The sequence below is a fragment of the Myxine glutinosa genome, chromosome 2 (assembly GCF_964187855.1).
Source record: "Myxine glutinosa chromosome 2, kmMyxGlut1.1, whole genome shotgun sequence".
Classification (NCBI taxonomy): domain Eukaryota; kingdom Metazoa; phylum Chordata; class Myxini; order Myxiniformes; family Myxinidae; genus Myxine; species Myxine glutinosa.
In genome coordinates this window covers 254,202,790-254,225,464 of record NC_136262.1, presented here as the reverse complement: position 1 = coordinate 254,225,464, position 22,675 = coordinate 254,202,790, and the positions used below count along the sequence as shown (strand labels likewise).

General features: G+C 46.6%; 1 protein-coding gene across 2 annotated transcripts in view; it reads left to right on the top strand.

Annotated features, from left to right (window-relative positions):
- The window catches only part of CHRD (chordin), a 112,391-nt gene that overhangs the window by 31,611 nt on the left and 58,105 nt on the right, over positions 1-22,675 (top strand). For both annotated transcript variants that reach the window (XM_068101556.2, XM_068101557.2), the window contains exons 5-9: positions 998-1,120; positions 2,509-2,620; positions 4,553-4,646; positions 6,812-6,953; positions 7,213-7,341. In XM_068101556.2, the coding sequence (XP_067957657.2) occupies positions 998-1,120; positions 2,509-2,620; positions 4,553-4,646; positions 6,812-6,953; positions 7,213-7,341 (600 nt within the window). The remainder of the gene's footprint in view (positions 1-997; positions 1,121-2,508; positions 2,621-4,552; positions 4,647-6,811; positions 6,954-7,212; positions 7,342-22,675) is intronic.

Genomic DNA, 22,675 nt, shown 5'->3' with positions numbered 1-22,675 from the left:
AGGCTTTCATCCGCAGCTCAATGGAATACTGCTCTCCCCTCTGGGCTGGTGCTCCTGCCTCACACCTAGCTCGCCTTCGCGCTGTTGAAACCAAAGCATTCAGAATCATTGGAATCTCCCGCGATGAAGCTAACTCCAAGGGCCTCTCACTCACTCACCGCAGGCAGGTTGGTGGTCTTTCCGTCTTCTACCGACTCCTCTCTGGCCTTGCCCCCCCAGCTCTCTCTGGGCTCTGTCCCGCAAATATTCTTACAGGTCGCACAAGATCTGCCTGCAACCCTCTTTTGGTTAAACTGCCAAAATCAAGACTCTCTGCTCACCTTCACTCCTTCATTCCTCTTTTCTCCCGCCTCTGGAATAAACTCCCTCACTCTCTTCAATCCCACTCCACCCTCCAAGTCTTTAAAACAGCTGTTCACCACCATCTCTTATCTTCCCCCATCCAAAACCTTGATCTTTTCTACCCCCGCTAATTTCACCCCAATCCCCCTTTTTGAAATACCAACTTCTGTCCTGGAAGTCCTTGGTGTCCTTGTGCTTTATACTTCTCCCTCCCCCCCCCCCCTTCCCATGCCTCCTCCCCCCGGGCCCTCTCCCTTCCACACATCTCCCTGCTCTCGGATGTTGTGTTTGTGTGCTTCCCCTTTTCTCCCCATCTTGTCTTCCGCTCCCTCTTTTTGTGTATTTTGTTTGTCTGGTCGATTTGTTTGTGAAGTAAATGTTAGCTCTTTCACGAGCCTCGATTCAGTATACAAAAAAAAAAGAAAAAAAAAAAAGGGAAGTAAAGCAAAAAACAAAACAAATGGAGGCCTAAGTATTTACTTATACTCTCTTTAATCATTACTGTAAGAAGGAAAAGTCTTAGTCCAAGAAACAATGTAGGTATAGTCATGAAATGTCAAAAACAAGGAAATATTTAATATTTAATTTGCTTTTATAATTGGTCTGCTTCACCAATATTTTCCTTTTCTCCACATCTCCCACTACCTTCCCCAAGTGTTGGACAAGAAATCTTTCAGGTTTTCCCCAATCCAAAGGGCTCCATCCGAGCTGGAGAAGAGTTATAATGATCGGTCATACAGCAACGCAGAAAATATACCGAGTCACAGGCATGGCACAGGTACAACCATTCGGTGATGGAACATACCTGAAGACACACACACACACACACACACACACACACACACACACACACACACACACACACACACACACACACACACACACATTTAAATGGACAATAACCAATAGTTTTCCCCTCAAATTAGTAATCTATAATATCCAGTTCTGAATCACCAACTTTTACATCACCAACCTCTATCCTAGTTTTCAAAGGAGATTTGGCATTTTCTGGTTGGGGCTCCCATCTGAGCCCATTGTGTTCTCAAGTTCAAATTCCATGTATATGAGTATTGGGTTGGTTTTGTCTATTGTCTACTCTTGTCTTTTTGATTCATACAAAAGTGCACTAATGTCTGTCCTGCATGTGATTTGTCGATGAGCTCGAATTTCTTCTCAACGTTCTTTCAATGTACCCTTTAAAAATAAAATTACATTGTTTGAAGGATGATGGAGGACACGCTACATTTACAGTACAATATAAAGATATTAGCAGACATCATTTAACATTTACCCTAATTACACGGATATTGTAGACAATCCACAAACGCATCTGTCATTTGGGATTTTATCCGAGGGTTCGCTTGGGTTCAGATGGGAAATGACAGGCCATTCCTCTCATCTATGGTTAGGTTTTGTTTGTAATTTCATGAAATGCTTCGGTTATTCATTTTTTAATTAAAAATAAAACTTCTGGGAAACAATTCTGATTCTTATAGACTTGTTTTTTGTGGTCTCATTGATTGTTTTTTGTCATGTCTTGTTATTTATTGATAAACTAGTAAAAAGGCCGTCAAAAATGATGGATTGGAACAGTTTATTTGACGGTGCAGCCACGTGAGCGTGCCAAAGTCTGAAGCCTTGGCCTAGTGTCAGGTGTGCTTATATCTTCTTTATTTATTAGACATCATACGGACTTAAATGAAACTTTGTTTTACTCTGCGTGCATTGTACATCACGTGCAGCGAATTTCACCTCCCTGCTCCTTGTATTTATTGTTATTTCAAAAAAAAAACGCTTCTGTACACCGCCCTTGAGGCTCGATTTCCAAGCCACCGTCTACACTTCCAATAGAGGAGCCATAATTACTCTTTTGTGGAAAGTGTTTTTCGAGTTTGTTTTATCCTCAAAAATAGACCGAAGTGAACACACATTTGTTTTAAAAGATTGGCCTTTAAACCCTACCCTTATGAAGGGGAACAGACGTCAATCTGTACAAACATGCAAACTGACATTGTGTTTTATATGGTAGACAATATTTTTGCATCAAATCACCTTTTTATGAATCAAATTATCATTTAAAGGATTTCTGTGATTGTAAAGCATTCGCTAAATTGAGAAAGTTACAAGTGTGGCTGCGGGGTTAACTCTCACCATTGTGACCTGTAGAGTTTGTTGCTCTGCTTACGGGGTCGACATCCAGTCGCACCAGAGATGGAGTTGCACGCGCAGACATTCGGCTTACAGGAGAAGCACTCGTATTCTCACTGCGCTACATGACGTAAGTTTGCAAAATGGGTACTGAACTGCACCCCATCATGTTCAGGATAAATAAGCGTATTTTTGCAATGATGGATTCCATAACCTTCCTTATGTAAGCCAAGAGATGTGTAATGAAATGGATCTGTGTTTTTAACTCTGTATTTGTGTTAGTTTGTAATGTTATCTGACTTCCAAGTAGGTAGAAGGTGACCGAAGGCAAATGATAGGATGGACAGAGCAGAAATAGGATGTGCAAAAGTGGAAGATAAGGTTTTTAAGATGTGCGTTTTGAAGCCATCTGGGCCTGAAACAGTATCGGAGTCATGTATTTCAAGAAACATCTCCACATTCTCAGGTGAGAAAGACAGTGCCCAGAAGCAGTTAGGAACAAACAGGTAAGGAGTGAGGGGGTGAGTACACGAGATTTGGAAACAAACGCAGAATTGAGGCATTTGGCCTTCTCACGAGCATAGTCGGCTTTGGTGCTATTTGAAGTGAGGGGAAGGATATAGAGAGAGCATACTCCAGAGTGTTACGGAGTCCTCTAAAATCTCCTGGTCTCGGTAACCCCCGAACCCTGAGAGGAACCCCGGCAGAAAGATATATTACCCTGTGTTGAAAATCAATCGTGAAACCACACCAATGATTATAAATGAACAAAATTGTATTAGAAATCACACACAGGAATAACGGGATAACAGATGGCCATTAAGAGTGCACTCTATATATATCTTATATAAAGTCAGGTAACTCACTGTTCTGCCAGCAAATGAATGGACACTCCTCAATGTCTCTAACTTTTCCCAAGGCAAATGGGATTCGCTCCAGCGGTCGATAGAACGAAATCTGGTCGAAGCCCGAATCTCGCTCTCCAGTCGATATCCGAAACGTGTCCAGTAGGCAAGGGTGCACACCCCGCCAAACTGTACAACGGCACCCTCCAGAGGCGCACCTTCACCGCTCACTCAGCAAACCGCAACATAATTGGAGACGAAGCGGTCGCACACACACATCCCCGACAGACGGTAGGATATTGGGGTGAAGATGACACGAAGCAAACCTTCACAGGTGTCCGAAACGCGGGGTTCAAAATGGCCGACGGCTCTGGCTTGAGCCGATGCGACGAGGCGACGATTCGTTGGAATCTCAGCGCCCCAAATCTGTCCACGCAGATTTCTCCACTCCAGCGAATATTCTTATCACTGGATGTCCCTTCCAGGAACTCAAAATCCCCTCGCGGCTGTCGGTAAACCTTGCTCGTTACGGAGCGCTGACGTCACGCGTCCTCTCCGACTTTGCTCGCGCTGCTTCTTCCTCTTCACCTTCTCGTCTTTCCGGTTCGGTGTCCTGTATCATTTGAAGTTAGCCTTTTTAACTTTAAATAACCATTCCTGAATAATAAGCCTTTTGAAGATAATAATAGTACATAATATCAGAACTACTTCAAGTGGGTGAAAACCACAATAACGGAAGTTACTAATCCGTAACAAGAGTCATACTTTTCAAGGTGCCACTGCATATTTGAGGAAGGAGACAGGTAAGAATGTTTACCCTTGAGGCTGGTCAGATGTGTTTTTCTGGCTCTCCTGGGAGTGGTCACATTCTCTGCACAATGTGGCCCAATTTACTTTTGCCTTTACAGTTTATTCAACTCCTTTTCCTTCAACTGTGACAAGTGTTGGGTCATAAGTGCAAGTCATTCTGTCCATCTCCATCACTGCTTTTTGCTTTTAATTTAACAAAACAGTGAGATGTTTAACAACACAAATTTCCCTCCAACAGGGTGAAGCTTACTGTAAATCGACACATACACTGATACACAAGGATGTCTGGTATTGACCATTGACCCTCCTGGCCATATAGACCATTATAGGACCACTAAGAATAGGCCAATATGCACTAAAATTGTTTGAGTGTTTCTTTATAAATCCCTCAATCACCTCTTCCACAGGTCATCAAGACCAGACTCCATGAGGTTTATGGACCCATATGGTGCGTCGCTCTTTGACTTCCGCATCACCTCTGAGTCGAGACAAGGCAACATGGTGAGATGTGTTTATTCTTAGTCGTCAGTTTATATTCCTCCGCTGTACATAAAATGTGTGCAGATATCTGCTGTAGATATCTCATCGTATTCATAAAAGTTGCAAATAACAAAGTGTGGAAAAGGCACAAGCACAACCAACTTGGTTTGGCCCAGTAGTGCAATATGGTCATGGCCTAGTGGTGAGAACACTAGAATGACATTGTAGATGTCAGTTCAAGTCTCTTTACAAGTAACAGTTTGAAGCATTTAGATTCTATTAAGTTATAGACACTAAGGTAGTTTCAGAAGTATTCCCATGGATATTACGGATTATTGATTGAAACACACAGGTGGATGATTGACAGTTTGCAGGTTGGAATAATACACTGACTTGTGGTGTTCCCCCACATATTGTGGTTGACATTTAATATTACCAGGGCAGCATGAGATGGCCAGAACTCATGACTGCATATGAATAGGTAGTATGGTAATGCTCACAGTCTACCTACTCATTAATAAAACATTCTCTGAGAATTGACCTCAGAAGGTCCAACGCTTCAGTAACCTCCACCAAAGACTGGAAAGACCGAAAGTGTTTCGATTCGAAACACCCTCTTGAAGGGTTACAGTGGCTCAGGCCTCCAACAGAAGTAGGCAACAATTGAGAACTATTTATCACCTATAAGAATGCTTCCTTGGGTCTGATAGTTTATTGGAGACCTCTGTTCTGGGATGGCATACATCTAATTTGGCCTCCATAATCCCTGACAAAGTCCTCCCTGTCTCTCTGTGGCTAAAACAATTGAGTTTATGAGTCGTCGTCTTTTCATGTAAAAGTTAACATTTCTGGAGGAAGTAAATGAATGAAGGAAGTCTGATTTACAGATCAACAGATGGTCAGAGGGGAAACAGGTGGACAAATGATAGACAAGCACATTGCAGTATGAGAAGGGGAGTGGCAGGTTGCGAAAGGTGTTAGGTGAAGGGGTTAAGTAAGAGTTATAGTTTAGGAGCTGTGTCCACGTGTTTTTTTTTTTACCCCTCCCACACCCCACCCCCTTTCCCACGCCTCCTCCCCCCAAGCCCTCTCCTTCCCACAGATCTCCCGATGTCCCTGCTCTCAAATGTTGTACTTGTGTGCTTCCCCCTCTCTCCCCATCTTGTCTCCCGCTTCCTTTATTTCCTCTTATGTGTCCGTTTTTTTTTTTTTTTTTGTCATTAATGTTAGTTCTTACATGAGCCTCGATCTTGTACACAAAAAAGGGGTGGGTATAGGGAAAACTATGGTGACGATGTCCAGAATCCTTGAAAGATTCAACGGAAGCGCATGAGGCCAAAATGATTGTGCTTGAGCATTCTCATATTGATGTTCTCGCAACTTTTGTGAATATGAATTCTCCCAAATACAAATTCTTCAACATCTCATTGATACAGCTCGGGGTATGACTCAACAGCAGTGCTCTGATTTCTAATAAGCAATGGAAAGCAAAGTTTTATTTTAATCTAATTGATTTGAATGCACCAGTTACCATCAAATCCCATGAAGCTAAACACAGTCGATCGACCGTTAGGTATTTCAATGGAACTCCTGCCTGGAGATAAAATTCTATGTACAATTTATTTACAAAATAGATGTGAATACTGAGGGAGACTGTATTAATGATGCAAACGAAATTTAATAAGAACTGCACAAATAAATAATTTGATACATTTCAAGGTATTGGGGGTGTGGACATGCAGGAGACATGATGGGCCAAATGGCTTTCTCCTCTGTCAATATTTTATTGTACTGTATATTAATTTTCTTGTATCGTTTTAAAGCGATAATAAAATTGTCTGCATCAAAGTAAGGTTATAAAAATTTTAGGAGGCCATTCATCAAAGTTTAGTTTGCCTCGATGGGTATTGCTATGTATCTGCATGAGAGAGTTCCTTGGAGAAACATATGGCTTTGATAAATGCATATTTAAAGCTTATTATTCAAAAAATGAAGGCATCGCAAACTAGCATACCTGTCCAGCAGCTAGGATTAAATCCTCAGACCTGAGTCGAACTTGTTGGGCAGCTATACTAGTATGTGGTGCCTTCATTTTTAAAATGGATTTTCCCAACTACAACTTTTTTTGGACTAAATGAAAACATATCCGGCACCAGTGCTCCTCTGCAACTAAATCCCTTTGTTAGGTGTGTGGGGAGTGGCAGAGGCCACCACAACAGGTGCTGCACCTGCTGCATGCAGGTCGACTATACATGGGCCTGGGCTCAGCGCACCGATCTGTTGCAGAGCTGCAAGGGCGGCTAATGCTTCACCGTGCCCTCACTGCTGGTACCACAAACTCGATGCCTGAACCTCACTCACACCCATGTGTGTGTAGTAGTAGTAGTAGTAGTAGTAGTAGTAGTAGTAGCACCTTCTTGGAAATAACATATGTAAGTGTTAATGTTGTACACATGTTCATGTTTGGAGATTGATGGATCTAAACCCTAATGATGCATCAGAAAGTCTGTTGATGATGATGATGATGTGTGTGTGTGTGTGTGTGTGTGTGTGTGTGTGTGTGTGTGTGTGTGTGTGTGTGTGTCAGAGACCTTCAGCGTGTTGCTAGTTCCCAGTAGACAAGCCTTGCATGCCGGTGGCCTTGCTATGCTTACATTGGAGGACAACGCTGACCACCTACACTTTGTGCTAGTCTCGCACGGTCTTCTCTTGCCTGGTATGCCTTAAACCTGTCTACTCCCATGTCTTTCTTTAGGACTCTTAAGGACTCTTTTAGCTTGTTCATCATCCACAGAAGTTCATATCAAACTATTAAATTCCAACCAACATCTTCACTGACTCAGACATTTAAATTTTACTTTTTTTTTTTTTGGCATCTCCGACCCTCCACAATAATAAATAAATAATACTTATTTATTATTTTGGTGGGTAGGAGATGCCAAAAAAAAAGAACGAACAATTGTTAGTTTGCCATTACCCTCCCATTTTATAAGCAAGAGGCAGAAATTTGTTGTTCAGGATATGTCTTTGCTTACCTTTATCAAATTATAACTTGAATTTTTATTTGTTGAAACTTAACTTATGGAGATGTTGAGCTTGGTTCTGCTGCTGAGAATGTGTGGGCCATCTCGTGGAGAAAATACCTTTCAAGGTAAGCATTGGAAATCAGATCGGATCAAATCAGATGAATCAGGCCTACCCTTTATGGAGATCGTAATGCTTCACTATTATAATCCAATGCAAAAGAACGACAGGTATTTTGAAAAAGTACTTTTAAAAAGTACAGAGTTTATTTGGAATATGTGATTGTTTTACCTTTTGCTTTCATGATACGTGTTCATTTGTGGCCTTTAAATGAGAAACGGAAACAAATGCTAGCATTCCCCATTTCATCCTCAATTGAATATTATATGCGCAGTTTGAAGTGAAACGTGTTTCGAGCTAATGCAGTTGATAAAGGTTTTCTACATTTGGATGTACTTTTCAAACATGCAATTATATCATCAATTCATAACACGGTGGAGAATCAATTTAAACACAATCTTTGATTTGTAATTCACCGCATTTTTTTGTCAATGCAGCAGTAACTAGAAAGCATCTCAAAATGCAAAGCCCGTCGACAAAATGCAAAAAACAACAGCAAAAAAAATGTTTGTTGAAAATTTGATGACAAAAGCTTGAATGGTAAAAATGTATGGCCTGGAAAAACACACAGAAGCTCAAATGGTAAATAAATAAAGAAACACAGAAGCGATAATCAATTTTCAATAATCAATTATTGAAACAGGCCTATTTCTACTCACTGTGACTTTGCCCTTTGACATATTAACACAATTATTATTAATTACTTTCTCCATATTCTCATAATAAACGTTTGTTGAACATTTGACATCAAAAGCTAAAATGGTTAAAAAACAACACTGGCCGTCTTATGCAGTGCAGCTGTGGATGGGCTGATGAGGCCTATTTATACTCACTGTGACTTTTCCCATTGACATATTAACACAATCATGAATTACTTTCTCCATATTCTCATAATAAACGTTTGTTGAAAATTTGATAGGAAAAGCTAAAATGGTAAAAAAAAAAAGTTGTGCCCTGGACAGAGACAGACACACAGAAGTGATTGCAAAACCCTGTCTTCCGCTGCATGAGGGACGGGCTAATGATCATCTTCTTAATGTTGACGTCATATTCTCTATTAAATCTCCAATTAATAGGACCAACTACGTCTATATATATATATATTGTTATGGAACCGGAGTACGGCACTCCCCTTGGGGGGGGGGGGGGGGGTTAATCCCCCCCTTCTATTTTCACTGGCCGTCTCCGCTCCTGACGCTACACAGCTACCTCCGGAAAGGCAGGTGCGCAGCCCCGTTCGTACCGCGGACAGATGTTAATTGCCAAGTGGTTTTAGCAACCGCGGCACGAACTATTAACAAGGACTAGACCCGATTCTCGAACGTTGGCCAAAATCGCGCCACATGTTTTCAATTGGGAAATCACAATGACGACGGATGTAAGGGAAAGAAAGGCAAGGTAGGAAGAACAAATCTAATTTATTATTATTATTTACAAGACCAAAAGAACCAAGGAGAATGGAAAGATAAGAAAATAAAGGCAGAAAGAGGGACGGACCAGAAGGACACAGTGCAACACTAGCTTAACTAAACGGTCTTACTTCACCCAGGGACAAGACACACAAAACAAACTCACGTACACAAAAGGATGGAAGGACAGGAATGGTTTAGGACAGTAGAGGAGGGTCCAGGTAGATGGTAGGCGTCGAGGTCCAGCTCTAAGCGCGCGCTCCGATCTGCGCTTTTGGGGTCGAGACGAAAACTCGGCAAACGCAGCTCTGCTTCGGGCTGGCAGCGAGGAGCCGGCGGCTCCACGTATTTGGTTTCACACCGGCAGCTGTCTCCCGCGTCGTCCGCCTCCTGCGTCTCCGACGCTCTTTTCCTCTTCCGCAGAATCTGCCTCTGGTCCAGCGCACCTCCCTCAAATCCCTCTCACTGCTTCTCCTCTGGCCCCTTACGCATCTCTTCTCATCTCATCTGAGGTAGGGGCGTCCCGCCGCGGGTTTTATGCCACGCCTTACCAAGCCATACCCACCGAGCCTGTGGTTGGTCTTTCGGGGCTCCACCCTTGATGATGAGGTGGGGCCACCCATTTCTTCCCCGAACCAACCGCGTGCGAAATGGAGGACGAATGCAGTTGGCAATCGAGGCTTTGGGAATGGGGGCTTTGGGAATGGAAGGGAGCTACCTTCTGTCATCTGGTGCAATGCAGTGTCAACTAGTGGGAACAGAGCCTTCAACTACATAGACTAAGGAGATAACTGTTTCGAAGGATATATGATTTGCTACGTGCATGTTTATGGCTTAACTAGGAGGACGACCTTTGACCTTTACACACCAAACAGAGATATTTACAAGAATTCATTACACTTACAGAGGGTGATATTTACAACAATTCATTACACTTACAACAATACAAAAAAAAACACAACAATTCTCAAATCCACAACACTGCACCCTCATCCTCCAGGCACGTCCTCGGGCCTATAAAACTTAACTTTAGTGTGGCACGTAGGTGTAGTTCCCTTTACATTACCCTGACCCTGAGTGTGACAGTTTTAAAACACAAATAAATATGTCTCGCTGCTGCATTGCACCCTGTCTAACAGTTTCACACCCACAGCTAACCGAATTGCGGAATGGTTTTCAAACTACACATTTACGGTGGGGAGCATTATTTACAATTGACGCTGGTATTTACAAAACTAACCCAGGACCTGTGATTGTTCTTTTGGGGGGGGGGGGGGGTGACAGCCTGCGCTGCATCGATGCACCATAAAGCACCAAAAACGCACCAAAGCACCATAAAGCACCAATCAGTGCACAGTCACCACAGTTCATAATAAAAATAACCAAACAAACCCTGATGGTGGTCTTGCTCTTCGGCTCCCTCTGCTGGCTAATGCTCTTCCAGATGTTGTCAACTTGCTCTTCTTACTGGTGGCCTATTTGGACTAATAAAAGTGCACAACCGTGTCCATTTTTTATTTATGGCCCACAGGGCCGACTAGGGGTGGTTCACCTGTATGGCATAGGTGCCACGTTTCCGAGGTCCGCCAGCAAGGTCTTGGGCCATCATGGCTGGTTCCAGCAGAGGGGCCATGCCCCAACCCGTGGGGTCCATCAGTGGTGCTCAGCCACAGACATGTGGTCCATAAGTGGTGCATCGATGCAGGCAGCTGTGGTTGCGAGAGTTCGGGCACACAATGGCGGACTCCCGCACGCTCCCCTCGGTGCCCAGAGAGCACAGTCCTCGGGTGGGAGACAGGGGGGGGGGGGGGGTAGAAGACAGGTGAGTGAGGGGTAAGGTCACAAGGGTACACATCAAACAAGGCAATGCAAGACGAGGTGCGTACAGAGAGCGAAGTGAGAAAGCTCGTCCCTACCGTCCGTCACCCCCCCTGTTACCTACTCTACCCTTGTCCTTACCCCATATGTACATAAACCTACACATCTACAAATTCGTCACTACTGTCACGTCTTCCCCATATCTCCCCTATACCAAATTCGTCCCCACAATCCCTCTAACCAAAATTTGCCATCACCAAATTCATCATCAATCCTCATAAGGAGGGAGAGACGGAACACAAAGCACAATGTCACACCCACGTCATGATGCGTCTTACATTCCAAACATTTGCACAAAAAAAATAATCAAAACCTGGCATGGTGTAGAGTAGCGTCACCTCAGGTGAGTGGATGTAGATGGTGCGAGGAGATTCTTAATCCTAACTACTTCCTAAATGACTTTAATACTCTTTACACTACCCGGGGTCTTTCCCTGCCAAACTATTGGCCAACTTACTCTATGCGGTTTTAAGAACCAAATTCCCATTGACCAAACTGTGGTGCTTCATCAATTTGGGGTCTCACTCCCCCGATTCAACTCCCTGTGCCCTTGCACAATTTCAGGACTGGGTCGTGTGGCTCTCCCAGCAGGTCTACCCACCTGCACACCTCCACCACTGCAGTTGCCTCCAAGCTTACCTGCTCCTTATCCTAACCTATCTACTGGGGAAGGCCCTCTGGCGCTCTCCCCACTCAGTGCCCTCTCTGGCACTGGTCTACCCGGGTCCGTCCTCCGGATCCTCGGGCCCCATCCACAACTCTAACGGCTCCCAGAGCCCACCTGCGGCCTCACCTGGCCGACATCCTCACAGTGGTGGAGTGCCCATTCAACTACACATACTAACAGGCCACACGCCCAGCCATTTCCACGTCACTAATGCACCCATCCAAACACCATTCTTCCACACGCACCACAGATGCCAATATCCAGCCACAATTTACCTGTACCCTCTACCTAACACTTACACTACCCTCCCCGGGTATTCGTGATGGGGTCCATCCTCCTTTCCCCCATCCACACCTTCGCACAATCCACTCCACTCCACAGTTTCCACCATACTCACTCCACGACCATCCATTCCATACTCCATATATTCCATACTCCATGTATTCCACACAACCATTCTCCATACACCTGTTTTTGCACACCTGTGCCATCACTCCTGGTGCTTCCTGCACCCTCCTTCCTCCCAGGACCATTTGGTCAACACAACACACAATCACCACTACTCAGGCATACACTGTTCCATCCAGCTGTTCACTTGCACACCTGTGCAATCACACCTGGTGCCACCTGCACCCTCCTTCCTCCAGGACCATTCATTCAATACAATGCACAATCAATTATTCCTCATACGCTGCATCATACACTTCCACGCTCAATACAACTCACAATTACCTTTTCACAATACACTTCTGAATACACTTTTACACACACACACCGCATCATCTGACCTACCTAGTTTCCTGCTAACACTCGCGCTTCCCCGTCGCCCCTTATATTATTGCGCTCCCTCATCATTATAACCCAACTACCCTCTCTAAGTCCCCACTACCTGTCCAATGTCGCTACCTAACCTTACCGTTACCTATGGTCATCTTCTCTAGATCCCTATCATTTTATCCTAACCCTCCCGGGCTAGTTTTCACTGCCAAATCCCATAAACCTATGGCTCCTTTGCCCCCTCTATGTGAGAGATGGCAAAGTTGCCATCCCACCACATCGGGCATATCTCACTACCAATTTTGCTCTCAAATTTCAGCCAATCAAAAATTTGCCACTCACTCTACCAATCATCTGCCAATCATCAAATTTTTTGCCAATCACAAATGTTGCTGTTCAAATTCACTACTGCTATCACCCTCACACATCTACTCACTTGAGCCTCTCGGTGCGCCAATTCATTTCCAAAGCCTGGCTTCGCAAAGCCGAGCAATGAATGCGGGTTGTTCGTCTCCCGCGGTTGGATCCATCCGGCTCTTGGTTCAGGGAAGGTTTACTCGGGCCGAGATTCCACGCACCATCTAGGCACGGAGCCGTCCGATGGCCCGATCTCGCCCTGTCGGGACGTCTCAACCACAAGGGGTTGCCGTGACGACCCTTCCTACCGGGCCGCCCGTTCCGCCTAGCGGAGCACGGACGTGGCCGTTCAGCGCGCGGCCCGGCATGGATCGCATACGGCGGTTCTTTCGAAACCGCCGTGGTTACGATCCCCGCTGGTTCCTGCGGCACGCAAACCCCGGCACGAACCGAGGGCTTGCTTCGGCTACAAGTCGATCTAACCGCTATCCCGTTTAGCGTCGATGCTCCACTTGCATGCTTACACCCCGCATTCCGTTCCTTGCTCACACATCCAGCTGTCTCCATGCTCTTCGTCATTGCACCTTCTCTTATACAACACCCAGGTGCATTCATAGACTTCGTCACACACCTGACCACCGCACACCTTAGCACACACTCGTCGTTCGCACACCTCACCAACACACCTCTTCGCGCCCCCTCCTCGGTCACATCCCCGGTGACAACCACGGGTGTGCACTCACTTGCACACCCAATCACGTGCTTTACTACTAACTCCAGGGTGCATTCCCGCACGCGCTCGACCATCTCAGGTGTGCATCCTTCCATTCCAGGTGTACATCCTTCCATTCCAGGTGTGCATCCTCGCTCACTTGCCACAACCAACCCGTGCTCCGTGTCACGCTTACTACTTTCACCACCACACTCGGTCGCGCATTCACCCTTACTCTTGACAGCGCAATCTGTAATCATGCACTCCTCTGTTACACACCTTTCTCGCGCCTCCTCTTGTGCACACTCTCCCGTTACACCCTCCGTAACACTCACCATCGCACGCTTCCATGTGCCCCCCTGCACACGCGCTTCGACCAACTCACTCTCGACAGCACACTCACTCCTCGGCACGCACTTTTTCTTCACACACCCCATAGTCGGACCTCCTCGCACACCTCCTCCTTCACACTCTGTACCTGTCGCACACTTCACCAGCGGCCTCTCACTCACACCCGGGTCCAAACCAACCCCCAAGCTGACTGAATCTGCCCTCACACCATATACATTTCCGAGTATAACGCCACTCACCTCGGCACCTCGTCGTCACTCCTCCTCCGCCACCTGCAAACTCTTTATTTGGTTAGCAAGCACACCATCACGATTTGAGCACCGACCTTGCACATATTCCATCACTTCCTCCTTTATCTCCCTCTTAGTTTCCCTCCGTCTCTTCTTAATTTCACTCACTCCCTCTTCCACATCCTCTAATTTTTGCTTCACCTCTTTTATCTCCCGGTGCGTCTCCTCAATTTCGTCCTCTAAGGCCACCTTGACCGTTTCTATATGCGTCCTCACCTCCCGGTCCTTCGTCTCCATTGCCTCTGTCACCTCGTCCAAACGCTTTGTCAACACCTCACGTACCATCCGACATTCCCTCTTTGTCGCTATGAGTTCGTTCTTTATCTCCTTCTGTGTCGCCTTTAACCCCACCATTACCGCAGTGTTCTTCTCCACTTGCTCCCCTAACTCCTTTTGTCCCACCGTCAGCTGTTCTACTCCCCTCGTCAGATCCTCTATGCCCCCCTGTAACCTAGCCGTATTATTCCTCACCTCTTTCTCCATACGCTCCTCACCTTGCTTTACCTCCACGCGTACCCCCGAGACCTCCTCGGCCACACCTCGTCTTATCTCCTCCCCCATTTCTCCCATCTCTTTAGTAGATGCAGCCCTCATCTGTTCCAATTCATTCCTCTGAGCATCCAGTTTACCTTCCAACCCGATTTTCACCTCCTCTATCTGGTTCCCCATCTGTTTGATTTCCCGGGCGGATTGCTCCCCTATTTCCCGCAATTTGTCTTCCATCTTGTCTTCTAGCCCCGTTAACCCATTCTTCACCCCTTTTATCCCGTTGTCTAACCCCTCAAATTTATTGTCCAAACCCTCAAATTTCTCGTCTAAACCCTCAAATTTCTTGTCTAAACCCTCAAATTTATTTCCCAACTGTTCGCTGATACCCCTCGCTTCGTCCCTCATTCTATCCATTTTTGCATCCATTTGGGTCAGGAATAACCTAAAATCAAACCCGATTGGCACAGCGGCCCCAGCCGCCACCGCGGGTTCGACCCCCGTGGCGCCGCCATTTTGTGCCTCTCCAACCACGTGCGCGAGGGCGCCATCTTGTGCACCTGATACCCCCGCTACCACATCACCATTGCTCTCCTCCTCCATTTCCACCCTGTGGTCCTGGGTTACCCATAAGCCCTCTAATTCCCCCACCGGCATCCAATCGCCTTGACCATCCATGGCACGATTTTAAATTTAGGATCTTATAAAATAAAATTTTGGGCCACTCGAAATTTTGAGCACGCTATTCGCGCTTCAGGTCCCCTTCTATTTTCACTGGCCGTCTGCGCTCCTGACGCTGCACAGCTACATCCGGAAAGGCAGGTGCACAGCCCCGTTCGTACCGCGGACAGATGTTAATTTCTGAGCAGTTTTAGCAACCGCGGCACAAACTATTAACAAGGACTAGACCCGATTCTCGAACGTTGGCCAAAATCGCGCCACAGGTTTTCAATTGGGAAATCACAATGACGACGGATGTAAGGGAAAGAAAGGCAAGGTAGGAAGAACAAATCTAATTTATTATTGTTATTTACAAGACCAAAAGAACCAAGGAGAATGGAAAGATAAGAAAATAAAGGCAGAAAGAGGGACGGACCAGAAGGACACAGTGCAGCACTAGCTTAACTAAATGGTCTTACTTCACCCAGGGACAAGACACACAAAACAAACTCACGTACACAAAAGGATGGAAGGACAGGAATGGTTTGGGACGGCAGAGGAGGGTCCAGGTAGATGGTAGGCGTCGAGGTCCAGCTCTAAGCGCGCGCTCCGATCCGCGCTTTTGGGGTCGAGGCGAAAACCCGGCAAACACAGGGCCGCTTCAGGCTGGCAGCGAGGAGCCGGCAGCTCCACGTATTTGGTTTCACACCGGCAGCTGTCTCCCGCATCCTCCGCCTCCTGCGTCTCCGACGCTCTTTTCCTCTTCCGCAGAATCTGCCTCTGGTCCAGCGCACCTCCCTCAAATCCCTCTCACTGCTTCTCCTCTGGCCCCTTATGCATCTCTTCTCATCTCATCTGAGGTAGGGGCATCCCGCCGCGGGTTTTATGCCACGCCTTACCAAGCCATACCTAAACAAGAATGTATCAATTGAATGCAGGTTTATTAGCAACAACGATGAACAATCAATCTGCAAGACAAAGAAAGTGATGGTAGATATTAGAATAAGATAATAGATACAGAATATGCAAATAACAATGCGCAGTATTACACAAGATGAGAACGCAATAGAGAACAGCACCATACAAGAGTTGTCTATCTCCCTTTCCCAAAAACGTTCAATTGTGACACAGAATAGAACGAAAACTGGAGACCGAGAAAAAGGATCACATGAGTTTATAATTGATATTCTTCTGAATTGAATCGGGCTGGTGGTTTGATAATTCGCTTCGGGCGGCCCGTCACCACCCGATCAATCGTCGGAGTCCTCTGAGGGCAGTTCGTAATTTCCTGGTCCATTGTGGGAGTCTTCGGTGGGTGGTTCACTATCGCCCTGTCCGACGCCGGAGTCCCCTCCAGCTGGTCCATCATCACCCGAACCGTCAAGGGGGCAGAAATAGGCAGTGACTGTGGAGGTGTGGCGGTGGTCTGCACATGTGGTTGGTTAGCGACTCTCACGGGTGGTGTCATCGCGGTGGAGGAGCGGAGTGTCTGTGATGGTAAGCCCGGCGCAATGACATGTTGGGGTTCACCCTTCTGGGGAGTGGTAACAGGATTGAGACAGACTCTTGGAGCGGCGATGGGTTGGGTACCAGACATTAAGTATTTCGGTACGATTGGCATAACACTTGGCATAACGCTTGGCAGCATGCCACTTTTGCCAGTCGTAGTGGGAGTTGTCATGCTGAAAGGCGTAAAACGTCGCAGGAACTTACGATTCCGGAGAGTGATTCTTCCGGAGCCATCCACCTTGACAACGTATTGATCGAATTGTTTTACCTCAATCACGGTTCCGGTCCGGTCCCATTTTCGTGGTTCCAGGCCGGTCTGGTTCTGGATCCGGACATGGTCCCCGACGGTCAGTGGAGGTAGTTTTGTCGTGTGTTCAGAGAGTCTTTCGATCTCCCTGGCATGCCGAATGCGCAAAGCTTCCTCACGATTGTTGCGTGTTTCCCGCCAGGTGTCCGATGGCAAGTATCTGCCTGGGATGATGGGTATGAAGTCCTTGACTGGCCTCTTGAAGATGATCATGGCTGGAGACAACCTAGTGTCCTGATCCGGTGCATTCCGGTACTGGAGTATTGCACGTTGGAACCGATCAGTGTCTAGTTCACCATTGGAACCAGTGTTATCGGTGATCATTCTTTTCGATGTTTTGACTGCGATCTCGGCACGACAGTTGCTGTGTGGGAAGGCAGTGGATGACAACCGATGGTTAACGCCCCACCGACGCAAGAAGTCTTGGGTGTCATGTGCCATGAATTCTGGCCCACCGTCAGATGCCAATTCGTCAGGGATACCATAAGTGGCGAAGTTCGACCGCAGACATTTCACTAGGCCTTGTGCTCCACCAGTTGTTAGCTGAATGATTGGCCAATTAGAGTAACGATCAACGGTGACCAAATAACTCCGACCCTTGTGATGAAAGTAATCTGAACAAACGTACTGGAAAGGGTAGGCAGGTTCAGCTGAGGCTGTAGGTGGAGCGCTTGGTTGCGATGGGGCCATCCGATTGCAGTGTGCGCAGCGATTGCGCATCTCATGAATCTGGGGAGTGATTCCAGGCCAAAAGATCGAGCTGCTGGCCCGGGTGGTCATAGCCGTGACTCCTTGGTGAGCAGCATGAAGATTCTCAAGGACAAGCTTCCGTAGCTTCGGTGGGATGATAATCCTCCCCTTGTAGACCACTATGCCATCAATAGTGTAGAGGTGTTCACGGAAGGGAAAGTATTCCAAAATGGACACAGGGAAATCGTCCCGACTGGCAGGTAGACCCTGCTCAATAGAATTGAGTAACTGCAGCATCTGAGTGTCACTTGCTGTTTCGTCCCGAACATTGTCCCAAGTGACGGACCGCACAGAATCGAGCGTCTTGATGGCTGCCATAGAAATAGCCATTTCCATGCCAGTGTCGTCATCTGTGGTCCACAGCCCAGTCAAGGTGTGCTGTCTTAGTGTAGTCGATGTGGCCACATCCATAATGGAGGAAATGTCATCCACCAGTGGCAGTCGTTCCGATGGTCTGGCACCCGACGGATGTCGTGAAATTGCATCTGGTACGCAGTGTCGTTTTCCCGGGATGTGGATAATTCGGAAACGATATGCTAGAGTCCTTTCTTTCAAGTTGGCAAGCCGCATGTTATGGATGTCCTCTAATCGTCTGTCGCCAAGAAGCTTGATTAAGGGCTTGTGATCGACGGCAATAATCAGGTTCTTGCATCCCAACACAAAATACTTTACTTTTTCCAGGCTGTCCGCCACTGCTAGAGCTTCACCCTCTATCGGAGCATAGCGCGACTCCGCTGCATGGGTGAAGCGGCCTCCAGCAAGGGTGATTTTCCAGCCATCGGGGCAGCACTGTGGGGTTTCACCAGGGCATCTGCAGTGTTTTTGGAAGAGCCAGAAGCCAATCCCATCCTTCGACCAGTCAGTTGCGAGACATGTTGTCCGTTCCTTGTCAAAGATCCGTACCCCATTTGCGACTTCAGATATGATGAGTCGTTTTGATTCTTCGAATAGGGATTGTAGTGTTGCATCCCAGTAGAAGGGGGTGGATGGTTTTAGGAGGTCCCGAAAAGGTCGCATCCTCTCGGTCATGCTGAAGCAGTATGTTACCTGATTGACTAGCCCAAACCAGGAGCGAATGTCAGTAATTGTTTTTGGTGTGGGGAAGTCCTGTATCGCTTGGAGATACCTTTGGCATGGTCGTACACTGTCCATGGTGATCTCGAATCCAGCGAATTCGACCGTGTCTTGACCAAAATGGAATTTCGTCGGATTTTGCGTAATCCCATTACGGCCGCACAGGTCGAGCCAGTTGCATGTCTGAAAAAAGCTCTCTTCCAATGTGTCACTCCACATGATGGTATCATCAATACATTTGGACTTGTTTTTGAAGTCCGATACAATTTCGTCAAATCGTCTGGAGTATCCATCACCTGAAGCGATGTAACCTTGGGGAGTGGTGCAGTAACGGTATCGGCCCCATGGTGTGATGAACGTTGTCAGATGGCGGTCACATTCTCTGATTGGAACGCTGTGATAGCCATTCCAGGCGTCTGTTACCGTCTTTTTGGTGTTATGTGGCACCGCCATTGCTTGATGGAAGGGTGACTGGGTGTGGTGGGTCTCACGTGTGCAGTGCGCATTCAGTGGTTGCAGATCAACTGTCCTCCGTGGGGTCCCATCCTTCTTTGGACAGACGACCATTCTGCTGCACCATGTCACTGGTTCACCAATTGGCACCGGTTCCAGAACCCCTAACCTGATGTCGCGATCGATACCAGCCTTGACTTCTGCCTGCCAGTGTAAGGGGACAGGCACTGGGGTGTGCACCGCTTTTGGTGTTGCCTCGGGGTCAACCATCAGTGTGAGAGGCGGACCTTCCATGTGGGGTAGTGGCTGGTGTTCACAGACATTGAATGTGCTGCTTTTGTAGTACTCCAGTAGCCATTTCTCCAGCCTCTCTCGGTTCTCGTCAGTGGCCGGAAATGGGATAGATGTAGGCAGTGTAGGGGGAAGCGATCTTTCCGGGCAGTTACAATTTGCATCGATAACTGCTGCCACTGCAGCGCCAACTGTGTTGGATTCGCCAATGGTTGGGAAGCTACTAGACACGAGGCCTAGATCGACGCATGCTTCACGACTGAGATACATGTTCCGTGTGTCAGGTGAGATGTAGCAGATTTGTCGGGTTTCAATAATGTCGCCATTGGCTGTGCGACCAGACAGGTGTAGGAGCATGGCGCCGATAATCCGGACCCTTCCACTGTTAACAGCATTCATCCTCAGGTTGACAGGTAACAGGTCTTCATTACGCAGCCCGAGTTTGTGGAAAATATTAAGTCCTGTGAGGCAGCTTTGACAGCCAGTGTCGGCCATGGCCTGGAGCCTGGCCGATTTTGGTCGGGATGACAGTGGCTGGCCGAAATGGTCATAAGCTTCCTTATCGATCCGTGCTATGAGTTTTATGTACGGCTGTGGTTGAGACTTCTTCTTGGTCCAGCCAGAGAGGTGGTCAAATATATGGTGGTCGAGGTGTAGTGGAGTTGACGAGGTGGCCATGGCCCTTTTAATTTGCGGCTTCCAAATGGCCATTTCTCGTTCCGTGACAGAGCAGAGGAGATCGTGGACCTGGCTGCTTTCTTCCACATCATGAGCATCCATTGATTTGTCCGTAGGTTTTTTGTCCGCCTTTTTCGTGCCTCCCCGGCAGACATGTGCAAAATGGCCGCGAGTGGCGCATTTACTGCATGTTTTCCCGTAGGCATTGCAGAATTGACGCCTTTGGTCGATGTTCGGCTGTTTGCCATGACCAGTTTTGCCGCAATAACTACAAATGGCCGCCTGCTTGTCGGTAGTGATCAGGGCTCTTTTTTTCTTCCAGTTTTTGTATTGGCTTGCGCCATGAGCGCCTTCACTATCGAGCAAGGCATTCTGGGAACGTTTCCCTGCTTCCTTGGCCTCGACGAAAATGAGAACTTCCTCCAAGCTCATGTTCTGATTTTGATCGCCGAGAATGTCCTGTTGTATATCTTGATCGGCGAGTCCCCGACATAGGACATCGCGAACCATGTCCTTGGTGTAGTTGACATCAGTAGGGGGATTGCATGAGCATACAACAGAAAACTTGCAGATCTCAGCTTGACCAGCCAGACGGGCTGCGTAGGTACGAATTGGTTCTTCTCGGTCCTGTCGCATGTTGTGGAGGTTGACGCGGGACACCATAGTATTCTCCTCTCGGACAGCAAGGGACCGAATGGCTTGTAGTATAGCTGCCTCGTCCTTGATTTCAATGCGTGGGTTGCTGCGGTGGAGGTCACGTCGTAGGTTATCATCACAACATTCAAGGAGTTGAACGCGAACATCATTGCCGATTATCTGGGTCGCTGCCTTGTAACCATCCCATCTTCTGGTGAAATATTGCCAATCTTCGCTGGTGCCGCCGGTTTGGATACGAGGACGGCCGACTTTGTCCGGTTTGGCTGGTGCAATGGACGTGTGAGTCATGGCGTGGATGGAGAGCTGGATAGCAGCAACGGCATTGTCGGTGCTGTCAGTAACGTAGACACAGCTCGGGAAGGGGCAGACTGCAGCAGGCATCTTCAGATGAGTTGATTGTTCATAAACAAGAATGTATCAATTGAATGCAGGTTTATTAGCAACAACGATGAACAATCAATCTGCAAGACAAAGAAAGTGATGGTAGATATTAGAATAAGATAATAGATACAGAATATGCAAATAACAATGCGCAGTATTACACAAGATGAGAACGCAATAGAGAACAGCACCATACAAGAGTTGTCTAATACCCACCGAGCCTGTGGTTGGTCGTTCGGGGCTCCACCCTTGATGATGAGGTGGGGCCACGCCTTTCTTCCCCGAACCGACCGCGTGCGTAATGGAGGACGAATGCAGTTGGCAATCGAGGCTTTGGGAATGGGGGCTTTGGGAATGGAAGGGAGCTACCTTATGTCATCTGGTGCAATGCAGTGTCAACTAGTGGGAACAGAGCCTTCAACTACATAGACTAATATAAGGAGATAACTGTTTCGAAGGATATATGATTTGCTACGTGCATGTTTATGGCTTAACTCGGAGGACGACCTTTGACCTTTACACACCAAACGGAGATATTTACAAGAATTCATTACACTTACAGAGGGTGATATTTACAACAATTCATTACACTTACAACAATACAAAAAAAAACACAACAATTCTCAAATCCACAACAATATATATATATTTATACGTATATACACACCATTTTGTTGTTTTACCGAAGTAATAATTAATAATATTTACTGCTTTCCTGCTTTCGCTTATTATCATCAGATTATCCTTCCGTGTTTCTACATTATTTATTAAATAGTTTGTTTGCAGATAATATTTAGAGAGCCATTGCAATTTAATTTTTCTAGCATTTTATGTAGTTCTTCAATCTACATTGGATAGTTCGAATGTTATTTGACACAAGGTAAAACGATCTTGATATTTCAAGTCAAAATACATTTTGTTTTATCTTTTTATTAATATTCGAGACCCTGATGATGTCATATGTGGAGAATGCAGGAAGATGAGACCACTTGCTCTCCACAGTTTAGGCAGGAATTCCAATTGTGTTCACACTGCGGGTGATGACTCCCTACTCTTTGTTGAAAGACACCTTCGGATCTTAAATGATGAAAGCAGACAGGTCGCCAGGTTTACATCAATTCGTTAATCCTTGTTAAACAGGAGACCTGTCTGCTAACATTAGTTGGTGGATGTTAAATATTACAGTGCCTTTCATCAAATAGTAGGCAAGTTATTACTG